This window comes from Stomoxys calcitrans, chromosome 4 (assembly GCF_963082655.1).
Source record: "Stomoxys calcitrans chromosome 4, idStoCalc2.1, whole genome shotgun sequence".
NCBI lineage: Eukaryota > Metazoa > Arthropoda > Insecta > Diptera > Muscidae > Stomoxys > Stomoxys calcitrans.
In genome coordinates this window covers 131,132,639-131,147,642 of record NC_081555.1, presented here as the reverse complement: position 1 = coordinate 131,147,642, position 15,004 = coordinate 131,132,639, and the positions used below count along the sequence as shown (strand labels likewise).

General features: G+C 42.1%; 1 protein-coding gene across 3 annotated transcripts in view; it reads right to left on the bottom strand.

Moving 5' to 3' along the window:
* The window catches only part of LOC106093251 (polyhomeotic-proximal chromatin protein), a 32,087-nt gene that overhangs the window by 4,450 nt on the left and 12,633 nt on the right, over positions 1-15,004 (bottom strand). For all 3 annotated transcript variants that reach the window (XM_013260293.2, XM_013260291.2, XM_013260295.2), the window contains 3 exons: positions 3,417-5,281; positions 2,737-3,310; positions 539-2,667 (listed from right to left, as the gene is read on the bottom strand). In XM_013260293.2, the coding sequence (XP_013115747.2) occupies positions 539-2,667; positions 2,737-3,310; positions 3,417-5,281 (4,568 nt within the window). The remainder of the gene's footprint in view (positions 1-538; positions 2,668-2,736; positions 3,311-3,416; positions 5,282-15,004) is intronic.

Here is a 15,004-nt window from a genome sequence, read left to right as displayed (position 1 = left end):
CACTAAATCGAGCATATTTTCCGGCCATATCAATGTGGAGCTCAAATGAAAGGTATTGGGGAGTAGAGCACTAAATTGATACCTACTTTCGGGACCAATTTTCTGGGAGTCTACCCCTTTTCCAAAACACCCCACTAACAGGAATTATTTATTGACCATCGCAATATGGGGCTCAAATAAAGGTATATGGGAGTAGAACACGAATCTGATATTTAGTGTGGGACCATGTATTTCGGGCACCGCCCCTTCCCCAAAACACCTTCCAAAGGGTAAAAATTTACCGACAATGCCAATATGTGGCTCAAATGAAAGGTATATGAGATTTGAAAACGAATTTGATAACCAATTTTGGGGCCAAGTGTTTAGAGGACGCCTCATTCTATAAACTACCCTTAAACCAATGGCAATATGGGGTTTAAATATATGATATTTGAAAGAAGAGCACGATGCTGAGATTTTTTGATTATTTTTGCCTTCTAAAATATGAACACTCCAAATAACCGTCAACACTGTTTAAATATAGTCAACCGAAACTTACGTGGCAATTCATCACTATCATCTTTGTCCGTGTAACGTTTCCTTGAAACGGGGAATGGTTCATTGGCTTCCTGGATTATGAAACCATCGATGACATGAGTTAAGACGTTGGGTTTTATCATAGCCTTGGGCAAATCTTTTTCTACTTTAACAATTGTGGCACCGGGTGTTGTCTTCGGTGGAGGTCCTACCGCAGATTTAGTTGTCGGCGTTGAGATAAGAGAAGAGCTGTTGTTAGTAGTGCTGGTGGTAGTAAATGTCGATGAAGTTGTGGTGGACGAAGTACAAGATGTCGTAGTGCTGGAGGTTGTCGTTGATGACGGCGTAGTAGTCATGCTGGACGCGGTTGTACTTGTGTTTACAGCAGCCACAGAGGATGCCACCGAAGTGGCCAAGGCCTCTTCTGGCGCTGTAGAAACAAAATTAGCTGTCAGGGTGGCAGTAGATTTTTCCCCGGCCTCCGAGGATGTAGTACTGGAGGGAGCTTTCATGGACTTTGAGGGCGAATCATTATTGGTATAACTCAAAGCTTGCGTTGTCGATTGTACATCGTTGGATTGTTTCAATTCAGAATTTTCATTTTGCTGTTGATTGTGTTCCTCTATGACATCTATGGGTTGTGGTGCTGTAGCATCTAAATTCATTTGCGATGATTCTTGCACTCCGCTCATCGATAAATTATTCGTCGAAGGTATCGTTGGCGAAACTTGGGCTTGTGGTGCCGGCAAATTGGACAAGTTATCTGTTTCTTGACTGTTAACACCACCACCGCCCATTGACATGGTGTGCAGTGTCCCGGTAGGTGTTGCATTATCCGCTGATCGATTCAAGTCATTTGATTTCGATGGTGTATCCTTTGTGCCAGCATCTGAACTTAGGGCCGGAGTTGAGGGAGCTGATAAAATATGGACATTTGTCTGACCACCGGCACCACCCGTCGTGGTACTTGGTGTGCTGGGCGCACTGGAGCCATTTTTGATCTGATCCGCACCGCTCTTTGAGGGTGTAGTGGGCAGGGATGAGACACTTGTAACGCTGGCATTGCTATTAGCCAAGGGTGAGGTCATGGGGACTGCGGTATTGTTGGCTACACCACTCAAGGATGAGGTGGTATTTAGGTTGCCGCCAGCAGCGGCATTCATCATGGAGGCCATGGCTAGTATGGGATTCTGAGCAGGAGATGATGGTGGTGGCATAACCGTCTGTTGTTGCTGACATTGTTGAGCTTGTTGTTGTTGTGCTTGCTGCTGCTGCTGTTGTTGTTGAGCCACAGCCACTAATTGTTGTTGTTGCTGCTGTTGCAACTGTTGCTGTTGTTGTTGCTGTGAGGCAGCAATCGTAGCCGCTATTAACTGTTGTTGATGCAATTGGGTCTGACTCAAACCCACAGTACTGGTGACCAAAGGTCCAGTTTGATTGGAAATCGTTACGACCGATGTGGTTGGTAGTGAATTGGATGTTTTAGTTTGATACGTCACATGTTGCATGGCGGCACCAGCCGACGTGGCTATAGAGGCGGGTGTCGAAGACGACACCGAGAAGGGAACTGCTGTGATTTGCTGCTGAAGCTGTTGCGCCTGCTGCTGCTGTTGTTGTTGTTGCTGCTGCTGCTGCGGCGATTGAGCCACCACTATTTGATGTATGATATTTTGGCCCGCTTGCGCCTGCTGCTGTTGTTGTTGCTGCTGGGAGTCGCGCTGCTGCTGCTGTTGTTGCTGTTGGTGTTGGTGTTGTTGTTGCAAGTGCTGGTGCTGTTGCATAATTTGATTTTGCAATTGCTGCTGTTGCTGGGTGGTTATGAAGGCTTGTGACCCAACCTGAAGCTGAATTTGCGCCTGTTGTTGTTGAGCCTGACCAACTTGCTGCTGTTGAACGGCCGCAGCTTGTTGCAGCTGCTGTTGTTGTTGCTGTTGCACTGCCTGCTGTTGTTGCAATTGGATTTGAGCGATTTGCTGTTGAAGCAATTGCTGTTGCAACAAAACTTGTTGTTGCTGCTGCTGTTGCTTCTGTATTTGTTGTAACTGCAATTGCTGTTGCTGCTGTTGTTGTTGCTGCTGCTTGTCAACAGCCTGTTGCAAGGTTTGGCCATTCTGTATGGTGATTGGGGTGCCAGCACTCATCACCACCATCCTAGTAGGGGGAGATAACCATAAATGGGTTAAAATCTGACCATATATAAACTAAGCTCGAAATACTTACTGCTTGCCACCGGACGTGACCACCTGATGTACTGTGGGTTGTCCTTGTTGTTGCTGCTGGGCGGCCACAGCCGCTGTCATTTGTTGCAGACCGGCCACGGTGGTCGCTTGGGTTTTTACAACCTGCTGCTGCACTTGTTGCACTGTATTCTGTTCGGTTTTCATTTGCGTCAGAGCCGGCCGTACTGCCTGTTGCTTGGTGCGCATTTTTTGCTTAAGCAAACTTTGATTTTGAGCCGTCTGCGTAGAAACCGAAGAAGCCGGTCGTATTTGGGCACCTCCGGTTTGGGGCATAATTTGTGTGGTGCCCCTCTGATTGGCGGCAGCCACAACAGCAGCTTGTTGTTGCAAGTGAGCTGCTACTACAGCCTGCTGCTGCTGTTGTTGTTGCACTGCAGCAGCGTTAGCCGCTTGTTGCTGTTGTTGTTGGTTGACTTGCATTTGAGTGTTGGCAGCACTGGCCACTTGTTGGGCATGCGTTTGCCCCGTGGCTTGTTGTTGCTTTGTAGCGGCTTGCAACTGATCGAGTTGCGTTCGTTGTTTGGTGGGTGTTTGAGTGCATTGTAGGGTGATTTCTGAAAGAAGGAAGAAGATATAAATCAATTAGTTTTAGATGGGTTTCAGACATTTGCTCCAATGAGGGGAAACATAACCTGCCATGGTTCCGAATAAAACACTTACGATTCTGTTGTTGGGCTTGCAACGTCGGCCCTGTGGGCTGTTGTATAAACACACCCTGCGTTCCATCGGGTTGTGTGCCCCGAATTATAATTTGATTCTGTGCCAATTGCTGCAAACCATTTGACCAGAATGGTACCCCCCATGGTGTGGCATTTATCTGCAATGGCTGAGGCGCTCCCGTAGTCTGTTGTAAGGGACTTATGATTTGAGTAGCTCCACCCGCCATACCAGCAGCAGTCTGGGAATTTACTTGGACGCACTGTTGTTGGGCTTGTTGTTGCTGCTGTTGGCCAACATTGGGAGCTGCAGCTGACTGCACTGTGTTTGTGGTGGTCGTAACCTTTTGCACCACCTTCTGTTGCAAACCCTTTTGACCATCTACGGTTTTCTGTTGTTGCTGCTGTTGCTGTTGTTGTTGTTGCTGCTGCTGTTGTTGTTGCTGCTGCTGCTGTTGGGCATTCGCAGCAGCCTGTGTCATTACCTGCAGCATATTCTGTTGCTGCGGTGATTGTGAAATAACATTAACTGGTGAGAATAGTAGCGTCTGTTGTGATTGACTGGAGGGTATGGCATAGGTGGTACCACTAGGAAAGGTAGCATTGCCCGCAATGGACATTTGCTTAGCATTCTGTGTAGTGGCAACAATTTGAGGAGCCCCACCCTGAAAAGTTTTTCCCGCCGTAATGACCTGTATGGGCTGTTGACCTAAGCTCGAATGAATCAGATTGCCCGGCAGCATTAAATGGGGATAGATGAAACTCGTAGATGGTTGCATGATTTGCAGGCGTCCCTGAGTCCAATCATTCGCTGCAGTCACTTGTCCTGTGGCGGTGGCCAATTGCATGGGTGACATAGTGCTTATGGTGGTTGAATGTTGCGGCTGCAGACCATTATTTGCGTTTTGTTGATTTGCCGGGCTATTGGGGCCAACACCGCCATTGGCATCAGCCGCCGCAGCGGCTAACTGCATTTGCTGTAACTGGCCCTGTGTGGCAGCATCCAGCATGCCCGTATGTTTAAGATCGGCTGCGCCGCCGCCTCCCGCCGACAAGGTATGATGTTGTGTGGGAAACTCCTGTTTGACTTGTACGGCTGCGAAGGGTGGGCCATGTTGCAATTGATGGAATTGTTGTAGCTGTTGTAGCTGCTGTAGTTGTTCGGGTGAAATCTGTAGTGGCACCGTACCGGGTGCCACTTGTTGTGCTGGGCTCTGTGACTTCTCCAGCTTGAAGCTTTTCGGAACGTTACCGCCGACACCAACAATGGAAATGGAAGTGGTGTGTGCTTGAGGGGTGGTATTTGTGGTGGAGGTTGTGGTAGTGGAGGATGATGCGCGCAAATTGGCTAATTGTATTTGATGATGATGATGCTGCTGCTGTTGTTGTTGCAACTTCAGTTGATTACTTTGTTGTTGTTGTGTTGTATTTTGCGATGAATGATACTGCTGCTGTTGTTGTGGTGGTGTGGGTGATGATGCTGTTGGCGTGGCAAAATCGTATTTTTCGTCAAATGTTATACCGGCCTTTTGTGCCAAAGTCTCTAAACACTTGAGGGGTCGTTCGTTGCCTCCGCCGCCGTTTGCCGCTTTGGGTGTGCTTGGGGTTGAAGTACCAACTTTTGCAGTTGTCAAGTGGTTTGCGGTAACACCGTTGTTGTTGTTGTTGTTGCTGCTACTGCTGTTATTGGTGCTGGGGGATGATGTTGACTGATGATGATGTTGTTGTTGTTTTTGTTCTACTAAGTGCGCTTGTTCACCATTGACTTTAATTATTCTTATATTGGAATTATCCTTTAAGGGTTGTGTGGGCAAATAAGTAGAGTTTGATGTCGCAGTTGTGTTTTCACTTTCTCTTGTGGCCGTAGTTCTGTAAATAAAAAGTAAAGAAAAAACAGAGTCGGTTATAAACTCATACTCCAGAAGAATGCATTTAACTTTAAAGTGCGGTAGGTTGTAAATACTCAAATTTAACAAGCAAATATATGTGATTGTCGATGGCGATATTAAGAGCTAATATCTACAAAAATAAGCGAGAACTATATCTAATCAAATAAGCCGTTCTCTTGCTACAAACTTTTGAAGTCGGAGAAGAAATGCGGCGTGGCAACTCTTATTGTGAGATATAGCTAAGATAAGTTGTGTTTAGTTAGCAACGCAACGTATTAACGTAGCTTTCCTTTGCAACACTTTAAATATGGCCTAGATTATAGTAGCAACATTATGTCATACTCGCTTAGACATTTTAGTCCACAGGGAAAAGAGAAATATGCCTGTAAGTTCCTGCAGTTGAACCCGCCAATCACTTTAAAAACATAAACAAGGGAAACAATAGACCGATTTCGCCGAAATTTGGGACAGTGAGTTGTGTTAGGCCTTTCCACAATTTTTTTCAATTTGGTTTATATCGGTCCAGATTTGGATAGAGCTGCTACTGAACACGATCAGCAGCCCCAGGGGTGATTTCGAGTTATATTCCATTTCGACATGATGTACGTAGTATAGATATTAACGTAGTATATATATTTAGATCAGAGGGAGTGAAAAATTTTTTACACCGCTCAAGAAAGCCCAAGTACTTGAATGCTTCCTTCGACACTTCGAATAGATGTTTTGACTAACGGACATCACATTGTATCTTCATGCCAGAACATTAATAGCCTCTGAAAGCTCAATATCTATACGTCGATATTGAAGACTGTAAAGTGTCAGTGAATCGTTTGTGAGATAACAAACAGCAATATCTCTTGCGTGCACTAAAATCCACTCAGTTCATTCGGCCCCACTCAGAAATGCCCAGCAAATTTCGGCCTTTGGTCGAAAGAAAATTAATGACAGAGGTTGGTGTCATCCGCGAACGAGTAGAACGGATTCGAAATCAGACCCAATAGGTCTTCAATGAGAATAAATCTTTACTGGAAGAGTTTGCGAACAGACCTACTAATTGTAAATATTAGTGCATTCTGGTGATTCCGTTGACACCTATTAAGCATTTGTTGTATGAAAAATACAACAAATGCCCCCTTCAGAAAGACTTATCATGCACTTGCATTGTTTTTGTTTTGTTAAAAAGGAGATGTCTTGCCAGTGTACTGTACCCAGCAATGATATAAATGTGTGGCATATATTAACAAATGCCTATTCCCTAGTCCCCTGGTGGAATTACAACCCTTTTTGGACCGTTTTGCTACAGAAACCTTTTCAGTCATTACTCCCGTTTTTTCCTCAAAACAGAAGAATTCCATTTTTTCACCCTTAATAAAAAAGGTACTAAATTTTTTTTTTGCAAAAAGCCTGTTGTAATATCAGTTGCGGGGAACATGAAAGGGTATGTGTGTGTGTGTGAGAGAGAGAGAGAGGAAAAAGGTGGCCCTTCCGTAAGTAAACATTCATGTTTTTACATCTGTGTCATAATTCCCCCTCAGTTGTAATCGAATGTAACATACATATATGTATGAGGGAGGTGTTGTGTGTGTTTCCACAATGCAGGAGGCATGAATGTGCCAAACTTAAAACTCTAAATATGGTAATTTAGTATTTTCCATACAACCCCAGAGTAAAGGGAGATTAAAGGACGAAAGAGCAGTTCCCTGTAAAGAATGTCTGTCTAGTGTAGTGTCTATTGAGGGGGAGTTTTCCTGACTGTCCACAACAATAGGATTGAACATTGGATAACTGTGCTAAGGTTACATATTGTGTGGCGAAGACACATCCACATAAGGGGTTGAGAAGCACGAGCCATGACAAAAGAAAAATTGTTTTATATTTTTTGTCTATATGTATTCAATGTGCCTAGTAATGTGTTCATTTTCCCGCCGAGTGCTGCTGCCTTCTTAAATAGTCTGGTATCGAATGACAATTTTAATAAGAAGGGAAGAAATATAGGCGTAGCAATTTTACAATTCATGACGAATCATGGAGATTAGGAGTACTAAGCATGACCTCTGTGTTTTTTTTACTTGGATTTGATTTAAATTATTGCTGTGATTTGATGCGATAAATAAGGGGTAATGACATAAGGATTACGTGAAAAATTTACAAACCCAATTTGTTTTTAACATATTGAGTATGACTGCAACTCCGGAAGGAAAGTTATAGGAAAATAGATAATACTTAGAGTACATATAAATAGATTTTAGAAATTGGTAGACATTTTCATCCGAACAAACCACAAGAAAAATGAGTAAATAGGACTAAGTTCGAAATTGAACAATCTGTTACTTTGTGTAAACGACCCAAAGCCTCATAACTTAAATACATGGTTATGGGTCCCGTTATTTTCTCACGTATACTTCAAAATTAAGGCAGATAAAGAAGGTAGTCGATTTATAAAAAAACAACACCGATCATACAGGCCTAGAAGGTCTAAGAGAAACATACGACTGGGCAAGACCTAAGGGTCTGAACGTAAGTCCAGAGAATATTGAAATCTGTCTACTAGTTTTGAGTTAAACTGAACTATAACTGCCACATTAGGGACCATCTTTTCTATGCCCAGTCCAAACGGTGTGCCGCATAGTGAGACCACTTCGTACAGATGTTGTTTCATATGGCTGGATACCCCGGATATGCCAACCTCTGTGGCATGGTAGTCATCGCGAAAAAATCGAGGTGATGGTAGGTAAATGGCCGGAGACGTCAATTGAGGTCGATTTGTGAGACATTGTTCACAAGAAACACAGTCTTAGATAGACGGAACAGTGCTATAACCAACTGGTAGTTCATGATACACGAATGGATGGAAACTAGGGAGGAGAACTGGTCTTTGAGTTTCCTAAGCCAATGCCCCCTTTCGAGGCTAACAGATTCTGACACTTAAGTTGTGTCAAACTCATGTTTATGGTACGAATAACGATTAGGGTAAAACATGAGGTAACCAATCCAAAGAAGTTATGTACACTCTTGGAGTGCAATGGTGAAATTAGCTTCTTCTCTTAGTATGGAATGGATGCCGGGTCATAGGGTAGAATGAAAAAAAGTGGAAACGTGCTAAGATTGGCGGACCGAACCGTGGAAAACCACCATACTAAAAATGTACACAAATGTCCTAATCGACTTAGAATTTTAAGCAGATCAAGAATATTATAAATAATGTTGCGGAAAGTGATCAGTGGGACAAGCAATTTTTTTAAGTTACACACACATCTGTTTCTATTTATCTTTTTATTCAAGGCGTATCTATTAAGTAGTACGCTTGCTTTCAATCGTCACATTCTGACATTCCCAATGTTATGAGGTCTTTCCACTTTACGTACTCTGAGTGTTAATTGGGTAAAAATATTTACAGTTATCATAGGTTTGGTTATGAGAGAAAGATATTGTAAAGCTTCTGTCAACAAACTGACTCTTTTTATTATATTTTTCAAACAAACAACATTAAAGGAACAAGCTAGTCTACTTAGTTTCATCAAAAGTTTCTTATAAATACGAGTATAATAAGTTATCATATTACAGTTCGGCGAAACTAAGTAGACTAGCTTGTTCCTTTAATGTTGTTTGTTTGAAAAATATAATAAAAAGAGTCAGTTTGTTGACAGAAGCTTTACAATATGAATATAGCAAGTTCACCGAAACATCTTTACATTGTGGGTGCTGTCAATAATTCGAAAATGAAGGCAATCATGAGGGAGCAGGAGTTTCTAGGTACAGTGTATTATGCTTATAGTCCACACCGCATATAGTAAAATTAAAGATATAGTCAAATATGATTTGTTTTCAAGTCAAATATAATCACTATTCTTGTGTTATATAGTCATTTACCGATATAGTCTATTTTTGCTTATAAGCCACATTTGTGAAGCCCTCGTAAAATTGAATACAAATAATTTTTGTACGATAAGTATTGACAGACGCTTTCTATCCGAATAAAAATAAATATGAGTGATTGGCTAAGGCTACTAACTACTAAATTTCCCATTAACATAACATTAATTTACAGGGGTACTTCTCTCATATCAAAAAGATATGTGCGCGTGAGTGATTTTCACTCACGCTCATGAGAAAAAAAAATGTAACTCACGCATGCTTATGCACGACTTTTTTATGTCGACTCACGTTCACGAGACAAAATTTTACTTACGCACGACTCACGAGCGAATAGTTTTTTTTCCATGAGTCTTAAATTATACAGCATTTCAACGTACGTATATTAATATATAAGGTATATAACCAGTTATTGAGAGCATGCGAATTATTTTGTTTTCCGTTATATTTTTTTTGTTTCGTGTCTCGTGAGCCGTGATTTTCTCGTGAGTATTATCGTGATTTTCTCACTCACGCTCATGCACGAAGAATTTTAATTCCGCTTAGCGACACCACTTGGCAGAGAATTTTTAACATGGTAGGATACCTTACGGTAAATATCGGGCAAGTATTTCTATGCCTTAGAGCATAGAAGGTCTTGTAGGGTTCGGATGTATATCTCTCTTACCTATTCCTAGGAGTGTAGAAAAAAGAACTTTAAGAACTTAATTGGTTGGTAGTTACAACACAAGTGAAAGGCAATCCAGTGTGTTTCGTATGCTTAACCATAAATCGTGAGCTTAACGAAATAACGTTAAGTTTATCTTAGCCTAAAGTGACCTCTGGATTTGAAGTATAATGCAGAGGTGGGAAACGTCTCGGCGTTAACACTTACAAATGTAGCCAGCATTAGTTACTTAACTTTAATTGGCTATAACAGAACATTTGTTGCGCATGTATTCAGCATTAGTAGGGGGATAACCACCGTTGAAAAATTTTCTGATGTTCACACCTGAGTTTAAACGCAGGCGTTCGGCGTCACAAGCGGACATGCTAACCCTTGCACCACGGTGGTCTCAATTCACCAAAAAGTGGAATGTATATAACTCCGCTTTTAATTCAAATCGCGATATTTGCCACTGAGTCCGTACAATGCACTGAGAGAACTATAAGCGGAATATACAGTTTCACTACTACTGTAAGTTAACAATATAATTGTCTCTGGAACTAAAAGGTGTAAAAGTGGCGTGACTAATACGGTTAGGGAGTTTCCCAGCAATCTTACCGATATACTTAAGGAAGCTCTACATACAATGGTGAAAGGGGCTATAGAAAGTAGTCTAGGCGTAAATCCATCTAAGACGAAAATTCTGCTTTTCAGCAGGAGATATAAGTTGCCCATAATGGCACTTGTCTCCTTGGGAGGAGAGAATGTCCTATTTATTGAAAATGCACAATGCCTGGGTGTTTTGCCGGACAGAAAATTGAACTTCAAATCCAAAATTTGGGAAAGGGCAAGAAAGGCTTCTCTTATCCTATACACCTGCAAGATAGGTTAGGTAAGGTTGAATGCGTCGCTCACCAAAGGTGAGTTCACTCGGAGGCCAGTTTGGCCCAGTGTGGTACCCTAGAGAGAGAAAGGGAAGAAAAAGGAAAATGTGAGACCTTGTACTAGAGGTTATACACGAAGAAAAAAAAAGAAGGAGTGGAGAACCCGAGCGGGAGGTGAAGAACCGCCCTTCCCTGCGCAAGCACGGACCTATCTACGGAGCCTGTGTCACCACCATGGGAACAATCCTGTTCCCTCAACAAACCTCAGGAGATATACTAGAGGTACATTCGCAAGTTCGCCAAGAAGAAACGGCTCCCTAGAGAGGAGAGCCTACGTCTCTGCAGACCCGGACATGAACAAAGCAAGTGCTCAATAGTCTCCTCCTCATCCTCATCGAGGCAAATCTTACAGAAGTTGCCAAGGCGGCGCTAATGTCGAAAGCCAGCAATTCCCTTGTCCTCCTCTGGTCGATGATCGGTGGCGAGGTGAGACAGTTCTACCGTGTCCCACCTCGGCACCGACGCCGCCTTGGCCATTTATTGAAAATGCACAATGCCGGACAGGAAATTGAAATTCAAATCCAAAATTTTTTAAAGGGCAAGAAAGCCTACTTTTGTCCGGTACACCTGCAAGTTAGGTTAGATTGAATAGGTCGACCACCAAAGGTGAGTTCACTCGGAGGCCAGTTTGGCTCATTGGTCCGGCAACCATCTAGAGTGTCCCACCTCGCCACCGTCGCCGCCCTGGCCATCACCTCTAATGTGTTCAGTAGCTCGAGAAATGGCGCGTAGGCAAGACCGATGACTGGTCCTCCTGGCGCACCCGTCCGCCTACTCATTTCCTGGGAAACCCATGTCAGCGTCACATAGTGGGCCCGGAGCCTATCCAGAGATTCCAAACAGTTCGCCACGCATCTTGACCTCACCATCATCGACCCCAAGTCCTTGAGCGCCGCCATACTGTCCACATAAATTCTGAGTTTCGAGGCGTAAGCCCCTTGCCAGAATTTCTCTTGCGGCTACTGCAATGGTACAGACCACTGCCGTACACTCGTCCGGCAGAGACATACTGATATTGAGTGCATCAGAGTAGACCACCAATCCAGTCCCAGACTACATCTTCGAGCCATTTGTGTAGATCAAGGTCTCATACAAGGTCTCCTCCCACAAGTTCATCATCCGCCCTCCATTCGTCCCTCTCAGAAAAATTAATCGTGAATGCCCTTATTCCAGTCGGGATTGGTGCCAGGTAGACGGAGATCCTCTTCAGTCTACCCTCAGTATCCATAACACCTGCAAGATAGCTATTGGCAAAAGTTATCCGTGTCATGCTCCGGTTGTCCGACCTATTATGAAATATGATGTTATGGTCTAGGCGCTTCCTAAGTCCACATACTGTCCAATACTCAACTGGATCCATGGAATATCTTGGGTGTGTCAAAAAGCCGCAATGAGGACGAAAACCTCTGATGCACTGAACTAAATCCTACACTTAATGAATGTGGACATTGCGGCGACACAGATTGCTGGGACCACTGATGTGAGATCAAGGTAGCTTTCTCTTTGGCCATGCGGTGACTATAGGCACAGTGCAATCTTTGATGCAATGCCTGATGTTCCAGGCAGTGTGGAATACATATTGCCTGAGCCACTTTTTGGCAAAATTCACCAGTTCTTGGACCTGCCACAAAGTTTTCACAGGTAATTGTTAAGCAGACGAGCATGCAAGACTGGGAACTACTTTACACGCTTCAGGGGAACTATAATCTATGGGTATGCCTCTAGCGAAACGAAAGTTGTCTTTAGAATGAGGCCTAAAGGCAAACGAATGACAGATGCTCGTAAAGTGCAGGTTGTAAACTCTCCACTTATAATGTGGTGCCCCCTAGACTTGAAGAAGCTCACAGAGGTCTCATACAACGAGGAGACTTTAGAACATGTGTTTTTTTTTGCGTCCCGCACTTGCAAGCTAAAGGAGTTACGCTTTAGGTTCTCAATTTTTTGTGAGGACTTGTCTGAATTAGCGGGTGAACATTCGCAAGTTGTTGGGTTTTTAAAAGCGATATAATATTTTTAAAGCGCACCCTCCTTCTCCTGTTCCTGTGGTATCACAATAGACGAAAACGTCTAGGTGAGTCTGATTGCAGACACACAGTTTACAAAACCAGATTCCCATTTTCTTGATCTTTAATACCTATTTATGTAGATAATTTAAAAATTATTACTTTAAACTAAAATTTCTTTCCCCATCTCTGCCAAGCTTATAAATCCCACACAATACCATCATCAATGCAGAAGAAAAAAAAAACAAATACACAATGGCTGAAGTGGGCACAAAAACAAATTTTGCATAAAAATGGAGAGTTTGAGGAAAAAGAAAGAAAAGAAGCAGTAGGATTTATTGCACACATGACAACGAATTTTTTTTTACTTATCAGTCACAGTAGGACCTTGCCAGAGAAGAAAAATAAAATAAATGTCATAGCAACCTTGATATCGTCCAATAAAAGGCAAAGAAGTCATGGCAAGAAAAAAAACCTACCTTTTGCAAGAATCTGACAGATACTATACATATGTATGTGTGTGTGTTTGTGCGAATGGCAGAAGTAAATTTTGCTTGTGTACAAAAAAAAACGTGGAACTAAAATATAATATAATAAGGGGGAAGTATCTATTTACAAAAAAAAATTTAAAGCCAAGAACATAAAGCAATGGTGGTACCACAGACAACCCACCTCTATTTTATCCGGCAAAACATCGCTTCTTAATAAAAGTAAGAAAAAAAAGTAAAACAAATTCAAGGGGGTGTAACACTAGCAACAAAAACAACACAAAACCACACCATTATTGATGCAACAGACAGTCTAATATCCCCCTTCATCCTTTAAAAACGTCAAGTCAACACCCTGCCTTCCCCCCTCTACGGAATAGAATAACAAAACACTGCGCCGGTTTTCAAATGAAACATGTTTTCGTCAATATCTTTACATATACAAGCAAGCAAAGTACCTTCTCTACGCAACGTCATGAGCATAATGGAAACACAAAAAATGTGCAGACGACAGAGCCGCCGTCCATCATTATCATCATTCATTATACACCCAAAGAAAAAGAAACACAAAAACAAACCCCCATTAACTACAATTTTCGACTCCATGCGAGCAAGCAGAGCCAAGCTCGATGGTTGAAAAGAAGCCAGCAATGCTGTGGCAACCATCGAATTAGGTAGGCAGGCCATTACAACAACAACACTACCACTAACAACTGTCAAAGAGAGTTAAATCAAAGGTTTTGTATTGTGAGAGTACAGACAAGAGTGAAGACAAGGAATAAAATGCAAAAAAAAAGAAAAAACGCAAGACCCAACAACAATAACAAATCAGAAATGTTATTAACCCACTAGAATACAAGCTATGGAAGCAAAATACAATATGCCCTTGCTGTTTGCCACCCTTCTCCTTTTAGCAATACCCATAGACCAGATGAAAAAAAAAATAACTTTGACAAGAAGAGCAAAACAGAAGTTGTTTCTCATGCCGCTCTTCGCTCACTAAAACTCAAAGAAACAGAAAATGAGAGGAAAGAAATAAAAAAAAAAAACAAATGTCATTTTGTTTTTCTTCGTATCTCTCGCTTCTTCCTTTTGGTAGTGGGGATTTGCTTCGCGTGCACCAATGTATTTTTGTTGTTATTGTAATATCATCATTCACTTCGGTCGTCATTTGTTTTGTTTTTATTTCAGCCAGCCATCACAGCTTTTATTCTGTCCCCTCATAAGCAGAGCAATTTTGAATCTGGATTTTATTACCAGAAAACTAATACACACTCACATGCATCGTTCATTCCCAACATTTTTGTGCGCAAAGTGTCTGACCGTCATCAAAAAAAGCAGCAGAGGATTGTTTGAAATGCGCGCGCATTTTTCAGATATTTTATCGATTAATTTGTAGATACAGATTTGTACGAGGGAAAAACGTAAACTTCTTGCTGGCAAAAAAAAGTTAGCATGGGTAATTTACAATGCACTAGAAAGAGATGACCTTCTAACTACAAGAAGGTGTGAAAAGGAAAGCAAAACTAATGTCAAAGATGCAAGCAGTGCTGATGCTTGATTGCTATAGTAGAGGGTTACCAAGTACAAATAAAATTGACTGCAAATGGATGCATTGTTTAAGGCAAGTTATTAGGTTTGGTACGCAGCTCTAGCAAAATTTTCGTTTTTTGAAAATTGCATTAACATGCCCCACACGAAATTTTCGTTTTGCTTTGCAAATATTAGATATTTATATTCGAAATAATT